Source organism: Gorilla gorilla, chromosome 7, assembly GCF_029281585.2.
Source record: "Gorilla gorilla gorilla isolate KB3781 chromosome 7, NHGRI_mGorGor1-v2.1_pri, whole genome shotgun sequence".
In the NCBI taxonomy this organism is placed as follows: domain Eukaryota; kingdom Metazoa; phylum Chordata; class Mammalia; order Primates; family Hominidae; genus Gorilla; species Gorilla gorilla.
In genome coordinates, this window is record NC_073231.2 from 104894970 (window position 1) to 104918008 (window position 23039).

The 23039-nt window shown below is 37.9% G+C and overlaps 1 protein-coding gene across 35 annotated transcripts in view; it reads left to right on the forward strand.

The window, feature by feature from the left end:
* The window catches only part of VPS13B (vacuolar protein sorting 13 homolog B), an 869944-nt gene that overhangs the window by 59035 nt on the left and 787870 nt on the right, over window positions 1-23039 (forward strand). For all 35 annotated transcript variants that reach the window (XR_008667630.2, XM_031013639.3, XM_055348088.2 and 32 more), the window contains exon 4: window positions 22330-22450. Coding sequence is in view for 34 of the 35 variants with exons in the window: in XM_031013639.3 (XP_030869499.3) it covers window positions 22330-22450 (121 nt within the window). In the remaining variant the exon portion in view is untranslated. The remainder of the gene's footprint in view (window positions 1-22329; window positions 22451-23039) is intronic.

Consider the following 23039-nt stretch of genomic DNA (forward strand, 5'->3'; position numbering starts at 1 on the left):
GGCCTCAAACTACTGGGCTCAAGTCCTCCCACCTTGGCCTCCCAAAGTACTGGGATTACAGGTGTGAGCCACCATGCCCAGCTGTCTTTATTTTGCCTGATAGCTCTGGCTGGGACCTTCTGTACTGTGTTGAGTAAGAATGGTGAAAATGGGCATCCTTGAAAGCCTTTCAGTTTTTCTCATTTCAGTATGATAGTAGCTGTGGGTTTGTCATATATGGCCTTTATTATGTTGAGGTGTGTTCCTTCTATCCCTAATATGTTGGGAGGTTTTATCATGAAGGTATGTTGGATTTTATCAAATGCATTTTTAGCACCAATTAGATGATCATATGGTTTTTGTCTTGATTCTGTTAATGTGTTGTATCACGTTTATTGATTTGTATATGTTGAATCGTCCTTTCATCCCTTAAGTAAATCCTACCTCATTAGGAGAATGGCGTGAAACTGGGAGGCAGAACTTGCAGTGAGCCGAGATCGCACCACTGCACTCCAACCTGGGTGAGACAGTGAGACTCTGTCTCAAAAAAAAAAAAATCCTACCTGATTATAGTATATTATGTTGCTTATTTGTTGTTGGGTTCAGTTGGTTTGTATTTTGTTGAGAATTTTAAATCTATGTTCATCATGGATAATGGCTTGCAGGTATTTTGTTGTTATTGTTTGTTTGTTTTTGAGACAAGATGTTACTCTGTTGCTCAGGCTGGAGTGCAGTGGTGCAATCTCAGCTCACTGCAACATCTGCCTCCCAGGTTCACACAATTCTCCTGCCTCAATCTCCTGAGTAGCTGGGACTACAGGTGTGTGCCACCACACCTGGCTAATTTTTGTATTTTTTGGTAGAAACAGGGTTTCACCATGTTGGTAAGGCTGGTCTCGAACTCCTGACCTCAAGTGATCAGCCTGCCTCTGCCTCCCAAAGTGCTGGGATTATAGGTGTGAGCCACCACTCCTGGCCTGCAGTGTTTTAATTGTTGTTGTGTCCTTGTCTGGTTTTGGTGTTAGAGTAATCCTGGCCTTGTAGAATGAGTTAGTAAGCTTCCCTTCTCATCAATTTTTTGGAATAGTTTAAGAATTGGTTCTTCCTTGTAAGCTTGATAAATTTAGCAGTAAAGCCATTTCATCCTGGGCTTTTCTTTTTAGGGAGAGTTTTTACTACTCATTGAATCTTGTTACACATTATTGATGTGTTATACTATTCTTGCGATGTTATAAAGGAATACCTGAGACTAGGTAATTTATAATGAAAAGAGATTTAATTTGCTCACAGTTCTGCAGGCTGTATAGTCATGTAGCTGGCATTTGCCTAGCTTCTGGGGAGGTCTCAGGGAGCTTTTACTCATAGCAGAAGGTGAAGCAGGAACAGGCATGTCACATGGTGAGAGCAGGAGCAAGAGAGAGTGCTGGGGAGGTACCACACACTTTTAAAAACTCAGATCTTGCAAGAACTCACTATTGCAAGGATAATTCCAAGGGTACAGTTCCAAACCATTAATGAGCAGTCTTTCCCCATGATCCAGTCACCTCTCACCAGGCCTCACCTCCAACACTGGGGGTTACATTGAGGGGCCAAATTCCCAAGCTATATCAATTGGTCTGTTCAGGTTTTCTGTTTCTTTCTGGTTCAGTCTTAATAGGTTGTATGTGTTCAGGAATTTCATTTCCTTTAGGTTTTTAAGTTTGTTAGTATACAGTTGTTTATTATAGTCTCTAGTGACCCTTTGTCATTTTGTAGTATCAGTGGTAATGTCACCATTTTGTTTGTGATTTTGTTCATTTGGGTCTTTGCTCCTTTTAACATGGTTAGTCTAGCTAAAAGTTTGTTGATTTTATCTTTTCAAAAAGCTAACTTTTTGTTTCATTGATCATGTATATTGTTTAGTCTCTAGTTATTTCTGCTCTGATCTTCATTGTTTCCTTGTGCTAGCTTTGTGTTGTTTTTCCTCTTCTGGTTTCTTGAGAGTCATCATTAGGTGGTTTTTTTGAAATCTTTCTACTTTTTTGTTGTAGGCATTTATTGCTATAAACTTTCCTCTTAGTATCGCTTTTCTTGTATCTCATGAGTTTTTGTATGTTGTATTTCTATTTTTGTTTAATGAAATTTTTTAATGTTTTACTTTATTAATGGAGTCATTGATCATTCAGGAGCATGTTGTTTGATTTGTCTGTATTTGTACAGTTTCCAATGTTCCTCTTGTCACTGATTTCTAGTTTTATTCTTGTGGTCTGAGAACATATTTGACATGATTTTGATTTTTAAAAATTTGCTGAGACTTACTTTGTGGCCTAATATATGATTTACACTGGAGAATGTTTTATGTGCTGATGAGTAGAATGTGTATTTTACAGCTGTTGGATGAAATGTTCTGTAAATATCTGTTAAGTCTGTTTGGCTTACAGTGCAGTTTACATCTGATTTTTTTGGTTGATTTTCCATGTGGATGATATGTCCCGTGCTGAGAGTGGGGTATTCAAATCCCCCACTATTATTGTATTGGAGCTATCTCTCCCTTTAGATCTAATAATATCTGCTTTGTATATCTGAGCATTCTGGTATTAGATGCATATATATTTAGAATTGTTATATCTTCTTGCTGAATTGATCCTTTTATAATTAATGACTTTGTCTTCTTTTTTTTTTTTTTTACAGTTTTTCATTTAAAGTCTGTTTTATCTCATCTAGGTGTAGCTACTTCTGTTTGCTTTTGTTTTTTGTTTATATGCGATATCTTTTTCCATTCCTGTACTTTTAGTCTATGTGTATTTGCAGTTAAAGTGAGTTATTTATAGGCAGCATACAGTTTGGTCTTTTTCTTTTTAAAAATTCATTAAGCCAGTCTATATCTTTTATCAGGGGAATTTAATCTAGTTACATTCAAGGTTATTATTTATAGGTGAGGACTTATTTCTGTCATTTTATTGTTTTCTGGTTGTTTTATATATCCTTTGTTCCTTTTTCATTGTTTATTTTTGTGGTTTGGTGTTTTTCTGTATTTGTAATGTTTGGTTCCTTTCTCTTTCTCTTTTGTGTATCTGCTCTACCAGTGAGTTTTATACTTTCATGTGTTTTCATGATGGTGGATATTATTCTTTCACTTCTAGATGTAGGACTCCCCTAAGCTTTTGTTTTAGGGTGGTTTAGTGGTAATGAATTCCCTCAGTTTTTCCTTCTCTTGGAAAGATGTTACTGTTCTTTCATTTTTTTTTTGAAAAGGAGTTTCACGCTTGTTGCCCAGGTTGGAGTGCAATGGCGCGATCTCAGCTCACTGCAACCTCCGCCTCCCAGGTTCAAGTGATTCTCTTGCCTCAGCCTCCCGAGTAACTGGGATTACAGGAACGTGCCACCACGCCTGGCTTTTTGTACTTTTAGTAGAGACAGGGTTTCTCCATGTTGGTCAGGCTGGTCTCGAACTCCTGACTTCACGTGATCTGCCCGCCTCTGCCTCCCAAAGTGCTGAGATTACAAGCTTGGGTCCCCGTGCCTGGCCTACTCTTTCATTTTTGAATAGCACTTTGCTGGAAATAGTTTTCTTGGTGGGCAGTTTTTTTCTTTTAATATTTTGAGTATATTATCTCATTCTCTCCTGGTCTTAAGGTTTCTGCTTAGAATTGTGATTTTAGTCTAGTGGGGATTTCTTTATATGTGTGTTGACACTTTTCTCTCACTATTTTTAGAATTCTCTCTGTGTCCTTGATTTTGATAGCTTGAGTATAATGTACCTTGGAGGACTTTTTCTGGTAGAATCTATTTGGGGTTCTACCTGTATTGAAATTTGTATGGCTCTTGCAGGAGTTGGAAGTTTTTAGCTATTATTTCATTAATTAGGTTTTCTATGCCTTTACCCATCTCATTTCCTTCTGGATTTTCTAAAATTTTCTGAATTTTCTAAAATCTAGTTAGATATTTAAGAAAGAAAAAAGTTATCTTAAAAGACTTGTCTTCAAGTTTAGAAATTCTTTCTGTTGCTTGATCTATTCTGTTGTTGAAGTGCTCAGTTGTATTTTTTATTTTATTCATTGAGTTTTTCAGTTACGGGATTTTGTTTGGTTGTTTTTTTAATGACATCTATCTCTTTTGAATTTCTGATTCATGAATTTTTTTTATAACCTTGTATTATTTATGTGTTTTCTCCTGTTTCTCACTGAGGCTCTTCATTATCATTTCAAATTCTTTTTCCTTTTTCTTTGGATCTGTTACTAGAGAATTAGTGTGTTGCTTTGGAGGTGTCATGTTTCCTTGCTTTTTTATGTTTCTTGTGTCTTTATGTTGATATTTGTGCATCTAGTGTACCGTTCACTTCTTCTAGTTTTGTGGATTGTCTTTTGTTGGGAAAGACTTTTTTTCTTATAGATGCATCTATTATGTTGCTTTTGTAGGGTGCTTTGTCTTTGATTCTTGGTGGGTGAAGTAGTATAGTCTGCATGATTTCTTTGTTGGAATCAGGATTAGTCTTGTCTGTGATTTCCCCAGTGGCTTAGGCTGTGGTTCTTAGGTAAAGGCTTTGGTGTGGCTTTTTCTTGGGAGGAGGAAGACAGGCAGACTAGTTCTCAGGCACCACTAGTGGCAGTGATGGGCTGGGCATGACAGTCCTTGGTGCCCTGTGTGGCATATGCAGGTGATTGTGGTGATGGTTCTAGATGGGCCAATCTTTGGTTGTCCAGGCAGCTTTTCTGGGTGCCAGAGGTAGAAGTGGTATGGTGAGTCTGGTGGGTCCTCAGAGTCTTGGGTAGTGTGATGGCATTGGTGGTAGCAATAGCAGTGGCAGGCCAACCATTGGGTCTCCAGTGGCAGGCCAGCAGCGGTGTCGGGCTGGGTGTGCCGGTCTCCAGTCCCCTACTTGGTATGCATAGGTGAGTGCTGGTGATAGTGGCAAACTGAGCAAGTTGGTATATAGGCCCCTGGGAGATGTACGCTGGTGCCAGCAGTGGCCACGGTGGGTCTCTGTCTAGGCCCGCAGATAGTGCACATGGTAAAGGTGGCTGTCTGGGCAGATTCATCCTCAGGCTGCTGGAAGGTGTGTTTGGGTTCTGGCAGTGGCAGGCCGGTAGGATCAATCTCCAGGCTCCCAGATATCAGGTGCCAGATGTGGTGAGTCAGTCTCCAGGGCTCTGGAGAATAGGCGTAGGCAATGTTGGTGGGCACGGCTGGTCTGTCCCCACAGGTTGGATGGGTTGATCCCCAGGCCCCAGATGATGTGTTTTGATGGCAGTAGCAGTGGGTTGGGTGTGCCTGTCCTTTGATTCATGGATGGTGTGTGCAAGTGGTGGTGGCAGGTGGGGTGGTCTTGTTGTCAGGCCCCCATCATGGTGTGTCTGATTATCAATGACAGCAGGTTGGGGCAGATCAATTCCCAGGCCTCCAGATGACACCTGTGGCTGTGGTGGCACTTTGGGTGGGCTAGTCCTGTCCTTACTCCCACCTCCCCAAAATAGAATGTGGTTGCGGTGGATGTGGACAGAGCAGGTTGATACCTAGGCCCTGGTTGGCATGCTATCCATGTTGATATTTTACTCTAGTTTATAAATGTTAACTGCTGTATAGTATAGTGTTTAATGAATATTAAATAATGATCCTACTATGAATTTTTTTTATTTCTCCTTGTGTATAGATTTTAGAGTTTTAAAGTGGATTGTTGAGTTAAAGTTTATGTACCTTGATTTTCCCACTTAATATAAAATTGTTCTTTAGGTTACACTGTAAGAGAATTTCTATTTGTCTATAGTGAAATCAATACTTGATAGTTTCATACTTGAATTTTGCCAGTTGAGTGGTTTTGAAATGTTAGCTCATCATCATTTTTACTTACATTTTTATCATAAAAAGTGGTTTTCCGGGAGGCTGAGGCAGGAGAATCGCTTGAACCCGGGAGGTGGAGGTTGTGGTGAGCCGAGATGGCGCCCCTGCACTCCATCCTGGGCAACAAGAGTGAAACTCCATCTCAAAAAAAAAAAAAGTAGTTTTCATTTTAAAAAAATTGCCTGTTCAAGTTTTTTTAGTTTTCTTACTAATGTATCATTATAATTAATAATGTATAAATATATACTTGTGTATTATATTGTATATTATCTATATCATATAAATTATGTATAACATTAATGTTTCTTTTGTCTTTTTCTTACTGCAGGGGTCATTATTCAGAATACTTAATTTTGTTGAATGTTAGGTGTATTGCAAATATATTCTGTCACTCTTTGGATTTTCCTTTAACTTTCTTTAGTGTGTCTTTTGTGTAGAATAGCTTATTTTTGTCTTAATGAAGTTGGGTTTTTCTGGTTTTTGTATTTTTCTTGCTTTTGTATTTTTTGCTTTTTTGTTTCATGTGAAATTTTCAACTGACCTGTGGTCATAATAAAATTTCCTATGGTTTCTTGTAGTAATTTTAAACCTTTATTTTTTAATTTATATCTTTTAATCAGTGGGGTTTGTTTTCCTGTATAGTGTAAGGTATGGCACTTTATATGTCTAACTGGTTCTTCCTGTACCATTTGAATTGTTTCTCTTCCCCTCTGATTTATAATGCTACCTGTGTCATATTCCATGTATCCATATATATCAAGATCTGTTTCTGGGCTCTCCTCTGTTCCATTGGCTTGTTTAAATTATTATGGTTCTAAAATAAATCATAATGTGGGGTGGAGGTAATTTCCCCACTTACTTTATATTTTGTGTTTGTTTGCATAGATATTATTCAAGTATCTCTGAGAATCCTGAACACAATTGTTGTAAAATTGTTTAAGGCTGTTCTAGAAGATTAATTTTATTGTGACTTAATTTTGTTGATTTCCTTAGCTGTCTTAGCATTAGATTTCTTCGTGTGCTTTAGAATGGTGGTTTGTAAGGTTATTTTTAACAGAAAGGTCATTATCTCTCTATTTCACCATCATCTTCTTGTCTTACTCAAGCCCTTCCTCTGCTCATGGGTAGTTTTATAGTTACTTCCTCTGGTCTATAGTCTAGAATCCAGTCTTACCTTGACAGTTCAAGGCTCTTGCATTGCTGTATTGGGTGATAGCAAAGCATTGCTTATTTCGTTTTTCATGAGGTTTGTTTACTTCTGACACCCTTTATACATACCTTCATGTTAAATTCTAGGCAGTGGTTGGCAGTAAGTTTTTTCTGCCTCCTTCAAAACTGGGGCTTCACTCTGTTACTGGTTTTAAGCGTTGAGCTTGGTTAACAGTCTCCCATCCTTACATGACCATTTTCAGTTCTCTTTATTCTTCATTGGCCTCTGCCAGGTTTTACATCTTTTGCATGGCCACCTGTCTTTCTCAATCTGACTAAATGCTTTGAGTCTGGTTAAAATTTTTCTCTTTTTTACGTTATTGCTAGTATTTCTTGTCCTCCCCCATCCTCAATGTTTTAATCTAGTCAGCCTTTATCAGAAGTATAAATCCTTTTTTCTTTTTATTGGAAATCTAAAAGCTTCAAAGATTACTTTTTTTTTATTATTATACTTTAAGTTTTAGGGTACATGTGCACAATGTGCAGGTTTGTTACATATGTATACATGTGCCATGTTGGTGTGCTGCACCCATTAACTCGTCATTTAACATTAGGTATATCTCCAAATGCTATCCCTCCCCCCTCCCCCAACCCCACAACAGGCCCCCACCCCACAACAGGCCCCACCCCACAACAGGCCCCGGTGTGTGATGTTCCGCGTCGTATGTCCATGTGTTCTCATTGTTCAGTTCCCACCTATGAGTGAGAACATGCAGTGTTTGGTTTTTTGTCCTTGCGATAGTTTGCTGAGAATGATGGTTTCCAGCTTCATCCATGTCCCTACAAAGGACATTAACTCATCATTTTTTATGGCTGCATAGTATTCCATGGTGTATATGTGCCACATTTTCTTAATCCAGTCTATAATTGTTGGACATGTGGGTTGGTTCCAAGTCTTTGCTATTGTGAATAGTGCCTCAATAAACATACATGTGCATGTGTCTTTATAGCTGCATGATTTATAATCCTTTGAGTATATACCCAGTAATGGGATGGCTGGGTCAAATGGTATTTCTAGTTCTAGATCCCTGAGGAATCGCCACACTGACTTCCACAGTGGTTGAACTAGTTTATAGTCCCACCAACAGTGTAAAAGTGTTCCTATTTCTCCACATCCTCTCCAGCACCTGTTGTTTCCTGACTTTTTAATGAGCGCCATTCTAACTGGTGTGAGATGGTATCTCATTGTGGTTTTGATTTGCATTTCTCTGATGGCCAGTGATGATGAGTATGTTTTCATGTGTCTTTTGGCTGCATAAATGTCTTCTTTTGAGAAGTGTCTGTTCATATCCTTTGCCCACTTTTTGTTGGGAGTTGTTTGTTATTTTCTTGTAAATTTGTTTGAGTTCATTGTAGATTCTGGATATTAGCCCTTTGTCAGATGAGTAGATTGCAAAAATTTTCTCCCATTCTGTAGGATGCCTGTTCACTCTGATGGTGGTTTCTTTTGCTGTGCAGAAGCTCTTTAGTTTAATTACATCCCATTTGTCCATTTTGGCTTTTGTTGCCATTGCTTTTGGCATTTTAGACATGAAGTCCTTGCCCATGCGTGTGTCCTGAATGGTATTGCCTAGGTTTTCTTCTAGGGTTTTTATGGTTTTAGATCTAACATTTAAGTCTTTAATCATCTTGAATTAATTTTTGTATAAGGTGTAAAGAAGGGATCCAGTTTCAGCTTTCTACATATGGCTACCCAGTTTTCCCAGCACCATTTATTAAATAGGGAATCGTTTCCCCATTTCTTGTTTTTGTCAGGGTTGTCAAAGATCAGATGATTGTAGATATGTGGCATTATTTCTGAGGGCTCTGTTCTGTTCCATTGATCTATATCTCTGTTTTGGTACCAGTACCATGCTGTTTTGGTTACTGTAGCCTTGTAGTATAGTTTGAAGTCAGGTAGCCTGATGCCTCCAGCTTTGTTCTTTTGGCTTAGGATTGACTTGGCAATGCAGGCTCTTTTTTGGTTCCATATGAACTTTAAAGTAGTTTTTTCCAATTCTGTGAAGAAAGTCATCAGTAGCTTGATGGGAATGGCACTGACTCTATAAATTACCTTGGGCAGTATGGCCATTTTCACGATATTGATTCTTCCTACCCATTAGCATGGAATGTTCTTCCATTTGTTTGTGTCCTCTTTTATTTCACTGAGCAGTGGTTTGTAGTTCTCCTTAAAGAGGTCCTTCACATCCCTTGTAAGTTGGATTCCTAGGTATTTTATTCCTTTGAAGCAATTGTGAATGGGAGTTCACTCATGATTTGGCTCTCCATTTGTTATTGGTGTATAGGAATGCTTGTGAATTTTGCACATTGATTTTGTATCCTGAGACTTTGCTGAAGTTGCCTATCAGCTTAAGGAGATTTTGGGTGAGACAATGGGGTTTTCTAGATATACAATCATGTCATCCACAAACAGGGACAATTTGACTTCCCCTTTTCCTAATTGAATACCCTTTATTTCCTTCTCCTGCCTGATTGCCCTGGCCAGAACTTCCAACACTATGTTGAATAGGAGTGTTGAGAGAGGGCATTCCTGTGTTGTGCCGGTTTTCAAAGGGAATGCTTCCAGTTTTTGCCCATTCAGTATGATATTGGCTGTTGGTTTGTCATAGGTAAATCTTATTATTTTGAGATAACGTCCCATCAATACCTAATTTGTTGAGAGTTTAGCATGAAGCGTTGTTGAATTGTGTCAAAGGCCTTTTCTGCATCTACTGAGATAATCATATGGGTTTTGTCATTGGTTCTGTTTATATGCTGGATTACGTTTATTGATTTGCGTATGTTGAACCAGCCTTGCATCTCAGGGATGAAGCCAAGTTGATCGTGGTGAATAAGGTTTTTGATGTGCTGCTGGATTCGGTTTGCCAGTATTTTATTGAGGATCTTTGCATCGATGTTCATCAGGGATACTGGTCTAAAATTCTCTTTTTTTATTGTGTCTCTGCCAGACTTTGGTGTCAGGATGATGCTGGCCTCATAAAATGAGTTAGGGAGGATTCCTTCTTTTTCTATTGATTGGAATAGTTTCAGAAGGAATGGTACCAGCTCCTCCTTGTACCTCTGGTAGAGTTCAGCTGTGAATCCATCTGGTCCTGGACTTTTTTTGGTTGGTAAGCTATTAATTATTGTCTCAATTTCAGAGCCTGTTATTGGTCTATTCAGAGATTCAGCTTCTTCCTGGGTTAGTCTTGGGAGGGTGTGTCGAGGAATTTATCCATTTCTTCTAGATTTTCTAGTTTATTTGCGTAGAGGTGTTTGTAGTATTCTCTGATGATAGTTTGTATTTCTATGGGATTGGTGGTGATATCCCCTTTATCATATTTTATTGCGTCTATTTGATTCTTCTCTGTTTTCTTCTTTATTAGTCTTGCTAGCAGTCTATCAATTTTGTTGATCTTTTCAAAACACCAGCTCCTGGATTCATTAATTTTTTGAAGGGTTTTTTGTGTCTCTATTTCCTTCAGTTCTGCTCTGATTTTAGTTATTTCTTGCCTTCTGCTAGCTTTTGAATGTGTTTGCTCTTGCTTCTCTAGTTCTTTTAATTGTGATGTTAGGGTGTCAGTTTTAGATCTTTCCTGCTTTCTCTTGTGGGCATTTAGTGCTATAATTTTCCCTCTACACACTGCTTTGAATGTGTCCCAGAGATTCTGGTATGTTGTGTCTTTGTTCTCATTGATTTCAAAGAACATCTTTATTTCTGCCTTCATTTCGTTATGTACCCAGTAGTCATTCAGGAGCAGGTTGTTCAGTTTCCATGTAGTTGAGTGGTTTTGAGTGAGTTTCTTAATCCTGAGTTCTGGTTTGACTGCACTGTGGTCTCAGAGACAGTTTGTTATTATTACTGTTCTTTTACATTTGGTGAGGAGTGCTTTACTTCTGACTATGTGATCAATTTTGGAATAAGTGCGGTGTGGTGCTGAGAAGAATGTATATTCTGTTGATTTGGGGTGGAGAGTTCTGTAGATGTCTATTAGGTCTGTTTGGTGCAGAGGTGAGTTCAATTCCTGGATATCCTTGTTAACTTTCTGTCTCGTTGATCTGTGTAATGTTGACTGTGGGGTGTTAACATCTCGCATTATTATTGTATGGGAGTCTAAGTCTCTTTGTAGGTCTCTAAGGACTTGCTTTATGAATGTGGGTGCTCCTGTATTGGGTGCATATATATTTAGGATAGTTAGCTCTTCTTGTTGAATTGATCCCTTTACCATTATGTAATGGCCTTGTCTCTTTTGATCTTTGTTGGTTTAAAGTCTGTTTTATCAGAGACTAGGATTGCAATCCCTGCCTTTTTTTGTTATTCATTTGCTTGGTAGATCTTCCTCCATCCCTTTATTTTGAGCCTATGTGTGTCTCTGCACATGAGATGGGTTTCCTGAATACAGCACACTTAATGGTTCTTGACTCTTTATCCGATTTGCCAGTCTGTGTCTTTTAATTGGAGCATTTAGCCCATTTACATTTAAGGTCAATATTGTTATGTGTGAATTTGATCCTGTCATTATGATGTTAGCTGGTTATTTTGTTAGTTGATGGAGTTTCTTCCTAGCATCGATGGTGTTTACAATCTGGCATGTTTTTGCGGTGTGTAGTACTGGTTTTTCCTTTCCATGTTTAGTGCTTCCTTCAGGAGCTCTTTTAGGGCAGGCCTGGTGGTGACAAAATCTCTCAGCATTTGCTTGTCTGTAAAGGATTTTATTTCTCCTTCACTTGTCAAGCTTAATTTGGCTGGATATGAAATTCTGGGTTGAAAATTCTTTTCTTTAAGAATGTTGAATATTGGCCCCACTTTCTTCTGGCTTTTAGATTTCTGCCGAGAGATCAGCTGTTAGTCTGATGGGCTTCCCTTTGTGGGTAACATGACCTTTCTCTCTGGCTGCCCTTAACATTTTTTCCTTCATTTCAACTTTGGTGAATGTGACAATTATGTGTCTTGGAGTTGCTCTTCTCGAGGAGTATCTTTGTGGCATTCTCTGTATTTCCTGAATTTGAATGTTGGCCTGCCTTGCTAGATTGGGGAAGTTCTCCTGGATAATATCCTGCAGAGTGTTTTCCAACTTGTTTCCATTCTCCCTGTCAGTTTCAGATACACCAGTGAGACGTAGATTTGGTTTTTTCACATAGTCCCATATTTCTTGGAGGCTTTGTTCATTTCTTTTTATTCTTTTTTCTCTAAACTTCTCTTCTCACTTCATTTCATTCATTTGATCTTCCATCACTGATACCCTTTCTTCCAATTGATTGAATCGGCTACTGAGGCTTGTGCATTCATGATGTAGTTCTCGTGCCTTGGTTTTCAGCTCCATCAGATCCTTTAAGGACTTCTCTGCATTGGTTATTCTAGTTAGTCATTCGTCTAATTTTTTTTCATGGTTTGTAACTTCTGTGCCATTGGTTCGAACTTCCTCCTTTAGCTCAGAGTAGTTTGATCGTTTGAAGCCTTCTTCTCTCAAATCGTCAAAGTCATTGTCCGTCCAGCTTTGTTCCATTGCTGGTGAGGAGCTACGTTCCTTTGGAGGAGGAGAGGTGCTCTGATTTTTAGAGTTTCCAGTTTTTCTGTTGTGTTTTGTCCCCATCTTTGTGGTTTTATCTACCTTTGGTCTTTGATGATGGTGATGTACAGATGTGGTTTTGGTGTGGATGTTCTTTCTGTTTGTTAGTTTTCCTTGTAACAGTCAGGACCCTCAGCTGCAGGTCTGTTGGTTTGCTGGAGGTCCACTCCAGACCCCGTTTGCCTGGGTATCAGCAGCGGAGGCTGCAGAACAGTGGATATTGGTGAACAGCAAATGTTGCTGCCTGATTGTTGCTCTGGAAGTTTTGTCTCAGAGGAGTACCCGGCTGTGTGAGGTGTCAGTCTGCCCCTGCTCGGGGGTGCCTCCCAGTTAGGCTACTCGGGGGTCAGGGATCCACTTGAGGAGGCAGTCTGTTGGTTCTCAGATCTGCAGCTGTGTGCTGGGAGAACCACTGCTCTCTTCAAAGCTGTCAGACAGGGACATTTAAGTCTGCAGAGGATTCTGCTACCTTCTGTTTGGCTATGCCCTGCCCCCAGTGGTGGAGTCTACAGAGACAGGCAGGCCTCCTTGAGCTGTGGTGGGCTCCACCCAGTTCGAGCTTCCAGGCCGCTTTGTTTACCTACTCATGCCTCAGCAATGGCGGGCGTCCCTCCCCCAGCCTCGCTGCCGCCTTGCAGTTTGATCTCAGACTGCTGTGCTAGCAATGAGCGAGGCTCTGTGGGCGTAGGACCCACCCAGCCACGTGCGGGATATAATCTCCTGGTGTGCCGTTTGCTAAGACCGTTGGAAAAGCACAGTATTAGGGTGGGAGTGACCTGATTTTCCAGGTGCCCTCTGTCACCCCTTTCTTTGACTAGGAAAGGGAATTCCCTGACCCCTTGCACTTCTAGGGTGAGGCAGTGCCTTACCCTGCTTCGGCCCACGCTTGGTGCGCTGCACCCACTGTCCTGCGCCTACTTTCTGACACTCCCCAGTGAGATGAACCCGGTACCTCAGTTGGAAATGCAGAAATCACCTGTCTTCTGCGTTGCTCATGTTGGGAGCTGTAGACTGGAGTTGTTCCTATTCAGCCATCTTGGCTCCACCCACTGTTTTTTTTTTTTTTTTTTTTAATAGACTGGGTCTGTTTATGTAGCCCAGCCTGGCTGCCAACTCTTTGGTTCAAGCAGTTCTCCACCCTCAGCCTCCTGAGTAGCTGGGATTATAGGAATATGCCACAAAGCCCTGCTTCAAGTATAACTTGTATTTTAAATGAGTCCTAAGTCTTTATATAACTGATCTCTGTTTCAGTCTCTTCTAGTACACATTCAGCTTTCCTGTGCACATATATAATTGTATGTCATGCCTTTACTAGAAATATCACCTATAAAAAATTGAATTTATTAGGCTGGGCGCAGTGGCTCATGTCGGTAAACCCAGCACTTTGGGAGGCCGAAGCAGGTAGATCACTTAAGGTCAGGAGTTTGAGACCAGCCCGGCCAATATGGTGGAACCCCATCTCTACTAAAAATACAAAAATTAGCTGGGCGTGGTGGCATGCACTTGTAATCCCAGCTACTCGGAAGGTTGAGGCAGGAGAATTGCTTGAACCCCAGAGGCGGAGGTTGCAGTGAGCCGAGATTGCGCCACTGTACTCCAGACTGAGTGACAGAGTGAGACCCTGTCTCAAAAAAAAAAAAAAAAAAAAAAAAAAAATTGAATTTACCATTTAACCTTAAATATCAGATCTTAAAAAAAAAAATCAATTGGTAATTTCCTGGGTAGTGTAGAGGTTAGAGATTAGTGTTGTCTTATACGACTCGTGGTCAGGCATCTGTTTTTCTGTTCTGAAATTTGCAGATCTCATTAGCATCATTTTGCAATGTTAGAGCAGACATAAAAGTTAGATTATATTCTTCTTTCTTAGGAGACTGAGAAGATAATAGTGTCATTAACTGAATTAGGGAATAAAGGACAGAGGATTTTGGGGGAAACAATGGGAGAAGGGGAAAAAGGAGCTGAATCAGTTGCAGAGTTATGAGTTTTGTTTTAGACATGTTCAATCTGAGATGCTCACATAAAAAAATTTTTTCTCAGTGCTACTTCCCTCATTATTTAATTTCTAAACTTTTATAATAATCTATTGCTAATGTTTCTGCTTTTGCTCTTGGCCAAATACTCAGAAGAGTCTTCTTCCTAAATGAAATACTTCATCTTTTTATTCTCCCATTCATAAGTTTAATTGGCTTGTTTAATATATAGAATAAAGTTTAAATTTCTTGGACGAATAGGCCCTCTGCCATTTGCCCTAGTTTCTTTTTACAGCTTGATATTTCACTGCTCTCTATTTAACCTAAATTGGGCTATCCATTATCATTTCAGTAAGGCATGTTACCTTGCCTTGTTCAACTTTTCCTTTTTCATTCCTGTAGGTACAGTCTTTTCAGATCTCTTGTTCTTTGTGATGTTTTCCTGACTACTCAATCTCACTCTGATTTTTCTTTTCTCGGGATAAGGAAAGGTTAGGTTGGATGGGTTAGGAAAGGATAGGTTGTTAATTTAGTATTATACTTTTCAGTTCCCTTTTTCTCATAGGGAGGCAGTAGGGCAAAGTGGTTATTAGTATTAGGCATTTAATAGCTGTGTGATTTTGAAGCATTTAATCTCTTTATGCCTTCGTTTCTTCATCTATAAAATGAGGATATTCTTGCATTCATAGAGTCAATTAGGAGGATTGAGATATGAACATAATGTCTTTAGCAGTATGTGACATATTGAAAGTGTTACAAAGCTTTTTCTGTTTGTCTCTTTTTCATCCATCCCTGCCTTCCTTCTTTCTGTTTGTAAACCAAAAAGCATCTGAGACGAGTCTCAATTTAGAAGTTTATTTTGCCAAGGTTAAGGACAAGCCTCAGGACGTCCTGATGACGTGTGCCCAAGGTGGTCAGGCTACACCTTGGTTTTGTGCATTTTATGGAGACATAAGACATCAATCAATATATATATCAAATGTACATTGGTTTGGTCTGAAAAAGCAGGACAACGTTAGGAGGAAGGGGCTTCCAAGTAATAGGTGGAATCAAAGATTTGCAATTGGTTGAAATAATTTATCTAAAGACCTGGAATCCATAGAAGGGAGTGTCTGAGTTCAGATAAGGGATTGTGGAGAACAAAGTTCTTATTATGCAGATGAAGTTCCCAGGTAGCAGGCTTCAGAAAGAATAGATTGTAAATGTTTCTTAATCACACTTAAAAAGGTGCCAGACTCTTAGATAATTCTCTCCTGTATCAGAGAAAAGACCTGGAAAGGGAAAGGGATTCTCTACAGAATATAGATTTTCCCCACAAGAGACAGCTTTATAGGGCCATTTCAAAATATGTATAAGTGTTATACTTTGATTTCTTTTAGGGCCTGTGATCTGTCATGTGATGCAATACTAGAGTCAGGGTGGAATTTGGTGTCTTATTGCTACAAAAAGTCTTAAGATTTCTGTTTTAATGTTAATACTGGTCAGTTGTGCCTGAATTTCAAGGAGAGGCAGGTATAATGAGGCATGTCTGACCTCCCACTCCCATCATAGCCTGAAGTAGTTTTTCAGGTTAAGTTTGGAATGCCTGTGGCTTGAGCGGGAGGGGTCCATTCAGATAGTTTTGGGGGCTAAGGATTTTATTTTTAGTTTATGCCTACTCTCCACTTTTCTTAAGAGAAGCTCTACTTTTCTTATCCTTGAAATACTTGCTGCCTGGTAACTGCTATTTCTTTGTGACATGTATAATCATAAACTCTTTTTTTTTTTTTTTTTTTTTTTACACAGAGTCTCTCTCTGTCACACAGCCAGGAGTGCAGTGGTGCGATCTTGGCTCACTGCAACCTCTACTTCCCTGGTTCAAGCAATTCCCCTGCCTCAGCCTCCCGAGTAGCTGGGATTACAGGTGCAAAGCACCACGCCCAGCTAATTTTTTTGAAGTTTTAGAAGGGACAGGGTTACACCATGTTGGCCACACTGGTCTCGAACTCCTAACCTCAGGCAATCCACCTGCTTCCCAAAGTGCTGGGGTTATAGGTGTGAGCCACCATGCCTGGCCTGATTAACTCTTAAATTACTAACTTTTTAATGTATACATAGGTTTTGTTATTTGAGTAAATAGGTAAAATACTTAGATAAAGGTATCAATTTTACTACTTTTTTTAAAATTTTTTTTCCTGAAGGTGCCTAACAGATACTTTTCTTTGCTCAGACATCTTTTGCTGAGGGAAGTTATATACAAGAAAACAAAGTGCAGTTAAATTAATCTGTTCAATAACCCAGTTCCCCCCAGTGAATTCTGGTAAAAATTAGATGGTAGAATGTGGTTTAGACCAGAGTAGTTCTGTATTTACTTTTTTTTTCTTCCTCCCTGAATTTCTGCCTATTTCACCTTCTAAATCTTAGAGTGGATCTCACAGTTTCAATTCTGTGGTTTAAAAAAAGTGGGAGAGGGAGGTGGCAATCTGATACACACCCACCAATATGAAGGAAAGGAATATCATAGGTAGCAATAAAGAACAAATTTTTCATAACATGTTTTGCTATTTCCCTGACATATGTTCTGGCATAGTTTAATAGTTTGATTATTCTGTGGCTGGGGTAATATCATGGGTCGGGGGCTATGTGGGTGAAAAGAAGGCAGAGGAGAGATGGCTAATGGTTGAGTCATCTGGGAAAATGACTCTGGTCCTTTTACTGAGTAGCATGGGTCTCAGAGATTAGAAGAGCAGAGAGTAGAAAAGCACATAGAAGTGTTCACAGTGAATATGATGATCTCCTTTATTGTTAAAATGTGGCCCAATGAATGTTCAGCTTTTGGTCATTAAGGTTAGTTATATCTTCCTTTGAGATGATCAAATGAAAAGAATACAAGGGAGGGTCATTTCTTTTTCCTTTTTCCAGCCTGTCATAACCCCTTTTTGCCACCCTTGATAGAAGATGGAAACAGCCTCCCTTGTGGACTAAAGTTGATGTGTGAAGAGATTGGTGCTATATATTCCTCTTTATTTAAGCATGCTTGATATATATATTTTTTATGACTAAAGTTAAGGTTTCAAATATTGCTGTTAAGGTAGAGTTGAGTCAGATTTCTATTTTTACCATGAAAGTTAGTGAATGTGTTTTCCCTGGCTCTCTCTTGTGCTCTCCAAGTGTACCTCTGAGTAAATGACTTTATTTAGCTTTCTGACTTTGAAGTGTGCAGTGTTACTCTCAGAGATTCTTTATTTCATCTGGCTGTTGTCATTGTACTTGCTACTGGAGAGGATAGAGGTGAATGTTCCTAAAAGCCTTGTAGCAGTTCATTTCTAAGCCCCTTTGGTGACCAGAGCTGACAGGTGAGTCTTAGTTCTTTTCTGCTTGCGAAGTTTGGTGCCACAGGGTTGAAGAGCATAAAGTACATCACCTCTTAGTTTCACTGTTCACTTTCTCCTTCTTCAGCTCTTTCCTGCATCTTAACCTCTTGCTCTGTAATTTTAGACAAGGACTTCAATGATTTAGTCACTTGTTTTCAGTTTTATTCTAAATTTTATTCACACTATTGTGAATCTGGGAGTTGATGGTTTTCTAGTTTTAGTTGACTAGCCCTATGAGGGACAGGGAGAAAAGTGAGTAACATGAACTCATGATCTGTCAGTATGAAAGTAATGGATCTGTTTACATGCAGTGTTTGCCACACATTTTTCCTCTGTTAGGAACTTTTGTAAGGAAATGACATTCTTGCTTGTTTCATGAGGAGCAAATGGCAGTATTTTCAGAAATAGCTATGTGGTCCCCAAGAGAAAACATTCTTTGGCCATGAAATATACTTACCAGACATTTTGGAAAATTGCATCCTAAATAAGATATGACTGTAATGTGTTTGGTGTTAAAGATTATCTTAAAATATTTTAGCTGGTATTTTTGAGAACAGAGTTTCTTTTATTAGTAATTAAGGGCTTTCAATGAATGAAAACTGTGTAATGGTCCACAGTGATGCCTACTGGTTAAAAGCAGATGATGAATTCAAAACTAATGGAAGTAATTTCAGTCTTAATAGTAAATATTATTGTTATTTTGCTTTATTTTTATTTATTTAATTTGATTGGGGCATGATTTGAGTGGAAACTCACTTTTATTTGATACAACTAAAATGTAATTGAAATGAAAGCAAGTTCAAATCATTGAAATGATTAATTTCTAATTATAGTATATACATTGTCAAAGTTTCCTAACCATAATTAAGAAAGAAGTGTTTGCATGTTTGGTAATGTTTGGTTTATAGTATATATTCCTATGAGTACCATGATTAATGCTCATTTTTTAAGCACACCAAAATTTCAAGTTTTTAAAATAAATTTTGTTTAGGCAAATAAAGTTATTTAATTTGTTTTTCTTTTGAATAATAAATACATGTAGTTTGCAGGGAAGCTTTACTCACTTTTTTTTTTCAGTGCTATCATTATTTAATTGCTATGTATATACATTTTGTATACTTTGGTATATTTTATAATGGTAAAATCAATGGCACCACAAATTAAATATGTCAAGCACTTATTTTTAAAATTACACTGAATGACTCCTAAAGATGTCTATACAAATAATACTATAAATTTTATGATGTAGAGAGATAATTAAATCAATCAAATACAGTATCTTTAATTAAGACAACAGGAAAACCCCAAAGAGGATTTGGTTACTGGAAAGAACAGCACTTGATAAAGAACAGCCTCATTAAGAAATGTGAAAGTTATGAAGAGTTAAATACAAAAGTGGACAAACATATCTCACTTAGAGTTCTTTACACTGCATACTCTGGGAGTCTATGCTATTCAAAGCATCTCAAATTTGGAAATTTTTTTTTTTAATTTTTATTTTTTTATTTATTATTATTATACTTTAAGTTTTAGGGTACATGTGCACAATGTTACATATGTATACATATGTATACATGTGCACAATGTTACATATGTATACATGTGCCATGCTGGTGCGCTGCACCCACTAACTTGTCATCTAGCATTAGGTATATTTCCCAGTGCTATCCCTCCCCCCTCCCCCCACCTCACAACAGTCCCCAGAGTGCGATGTTCCCCTTCCTGTGTCCATGTGTTCTCATTGTTCAATTCCCACCTATGAGTGAGAATATGCGGTGTTTGGTTTTCTGGCCTTGTGATACTTTACTGAGAATGATGATTTCCAATTTCATCCATGTCCCTACAAAGGATATGAACTCATCGTTTTTTATGGCTGCATAGTATTCCATGGTGTATATGTGCCACATTTTCTTAATCCAGTCTATCATTGTTGGACATTTGGGTTGAGAGAATACTACAAACACCTCTATGCAAATAAACTAGAAAATCTAGAAGAAATGGATAAATTCCTCCACACATACACTCTCCCAAGACTAAACCAGGAAGAAGTCGAATCTCTGAATAGACCTTTACTCACTTTTTTTTAACAAAAATTTGAAAACTCATCATTTTCATTTAATCCCATTTTGCTGCTAATAATTTTTTAAAAATAGAGTAAAAATAACTTGTTGTTTCTTTTGCTTTAAAATGTTTGTCATCTCACATATGCCAGATTTATTGGACTGCAGTAGTTTTAGTGCATTTTGGCTGGAATGTTTATTATGACATCACCATAATCTATATACAGTATGTGATTTCAGATGGTTTCAGTGTTAAATATTTTCATAATTATGCTAGTTTTGGCAGTTCACTTGAAACTTTTTCACATCTTTTTAATGAACATGTTTTACTTCTGGGCTTCTGAGACAACCATATGTTTCAAAAATTAATAATGTGCTTTTAATGTTAATGTTGTGCAGAAGTGTATGACTATGGACATTTTTAAGGATTTAAGTTGAACTAAAAGTAATTACAGTGAGGCTTTATTCACAGTAGTAGTCTTTTAGTATTTAAGACTGTAACATCCCCCAAATAACAGAAGATGTCTTTATGAATATTGAATAGTGAAGTTATTTTGTGGAATGAAACCTGTGATGTTTGTTTTTCATTAACTTAAAATGAACATAAGTTCATGAGAAAATTTTCAGTGTTGTTTATGGTTGCAAGTCTTTTTGCTTGTATGAAGTTTCAAACAAATTTTTTTCTAACGTATCACTACCATCTGAAGCCATGCTGTTTTGTAAAACACCTTTTATTGTATATTTCTCTTAGTGTGATAGTGAATAAAAGTTTTCTTAAAGAGGTCTTATTGTCGTTCTTATTTGCCTCTAGTACCCTGTTAGTTTGGTAAACTAGTGATGATTATTCTTTTATATGCTCTTGAAATTTTCCCTTCAAATATATAAAGTAGAAAAACTAAAGTTAATACCATTCTTGTAAGTATTATAAAAGTGTTATTATTGATTAATGAATTCATGGTGCGCAGTGCACTCTCAGCTACCCTTTGTGTTGGTATCTTTGATCTCTCACTCCACATGTGCATCTTTACTTCAAGCAAAAATGTATTCTTTTATCCTTAAAAAAGGAACAAGAAGTTAGTTGCCAGCTGATTTTCCCTCATGTTACTACTCTACCTATTTTCTCTTTGTAATGCCTATCTTCGTGAAAGAGCAATTTATTTTAATTGACTCCATGGTAATTTCTCATTCACTCTGAGCTACTCATTTACTGCTCCCACTTCTCTCCCTCTGTGGGAACTGCTAAATCACCTTTCTAATAGGTTAGTGGCAGCCTCCTCCTCATTACCAAATCCTGAAACAGGTCAACTAGAATGAGGACTAAGAATATCTCTATAGTTCTTAACATTACCCCATTTTTATTGAAAGGTCTGTGCCTTTAACTTCTTCCATCTTAGACACTGTATACTCTGGCCTTATTTGACTAATCATCATTCTTTGTACGTGCTACATACGTTGATACTGTTTTGCTTTTGCTTATGGTTCCTCCCACCACCCCTCATTTAGCCCCAGTCTAAACCTAAAACATTTCTACATTTGATTTTGAATGGCCTGATCTTTCTAGTTCTTCCAAACAGAATGACTCTTTTTATGCTCCTTATTACTTAAAAACAAACAAACAAAAAGTATTGCTCTTGTAGAATTAGTTATACATGTGTTCGATAGATTCTGAGTCCCTAAGGACAGGATACAAAGATAAATATATCTAATTTATCCTTGTAAATCCAGCAATTTGGCATGTAAGAGTATTATATAAATGTTGAATCAGGACAGGAAAAAAGTACTCATTTTCAGTTATAAATACAGGGATAAATTTCAAAAATATGTATAATTTATTTGTTTCTGTTACTCATATTGAAACCCAGTTAAAACTTATACCTAACATGAATGATAATTTAGTATACATTGTTTAGTATACATTGTTTAGGAGAGGATTATAAGGATTATTAAGATTAATCATTAAAGATGACCAAGATAGCTTGGATTGAAAATAGTGTTTTAACATATAAACAACAAATAGGGGAAAAATTAAGAACCTTTTTATTTATTTTGCACTTACATAGAGATGGATGTTGTTTAAAGGCTTTCATTAAGTAATTTTTTCTTTTGCTAGAGCCATAAATAAGAATTCTTTGGAGATTGTCAAGTAGTTTGTTTTGATATCAGCTAAAGAAAGAAGAATTTATAGTTTTAAAGTACGTTATTAATATTTTTTAAATGCTGTTTGAGAATGCAAATTATGAAAATTTGTTATGTAGTTTTTAGAGCTAAAAAATAAAATTATGTTGATCTTATCTCCTGTAGCTACCATAAACTGCATATATTAAAAAATTTTTTTTCTTAATTCTTGAATATGATCGATGGTTTTCTTTTTCTTTCTTTAAAATAAAAATAGGATGACCATGAAAGCTGTGGTTCTAATTCTACCAACCGTAGTACTGCTGAGAACACAAAATCATCAATCAAACCACGGAGAATTCAGCAGGCTGCTCCTACAGATCCTGACTTACCACCAGGTAACTTCTAATGGGATCAATAAAACCAAATTTCAATTTTTGGCCGGGCATGGTGGCTCATGCCTGTAATCCCAGTGCTTTGGGGGGCTGAGGCGGGTGGATTACTTGAGGTCAGGAGTTTGAGACCAGCCTGGCCAACATGGTGAAGCCATGTCTCTGCTAAAAATACAAAAATTAGCCGGGTGTGGTGGTGTGCACCTGTAATCTCAGCTACTCGGGAGGCTGAGGCAGGAGAATCACTTGAACCTGGGAGGCGGGGGTTACAGTGAGCCAAGATCATGCCACTGCATTCCAGCCTGGGTGACAGAGTGATACTCTGTGTCAAAAAAAAAAAAAAAATTGATCATTGTTTTAGTACTTTGTAGAATATATATTTTTAGTATCATAAAACTTTTAAGCTATATGTGCATATGTACTTGCTACATGACTTCAGAACAAATTGGGTCCTGGGATTACAGGTGTAAACCACTGTACCAAGCCCAAGCTACTTTTATCTTGAGACTCTGGTATCTTTTAGGCCAGACTTTGGATTCTGCTGCTTTCAGCCTTTTCAAGAGGAAAGAGTCTGGAGAAGACCTATCTGCTTCTT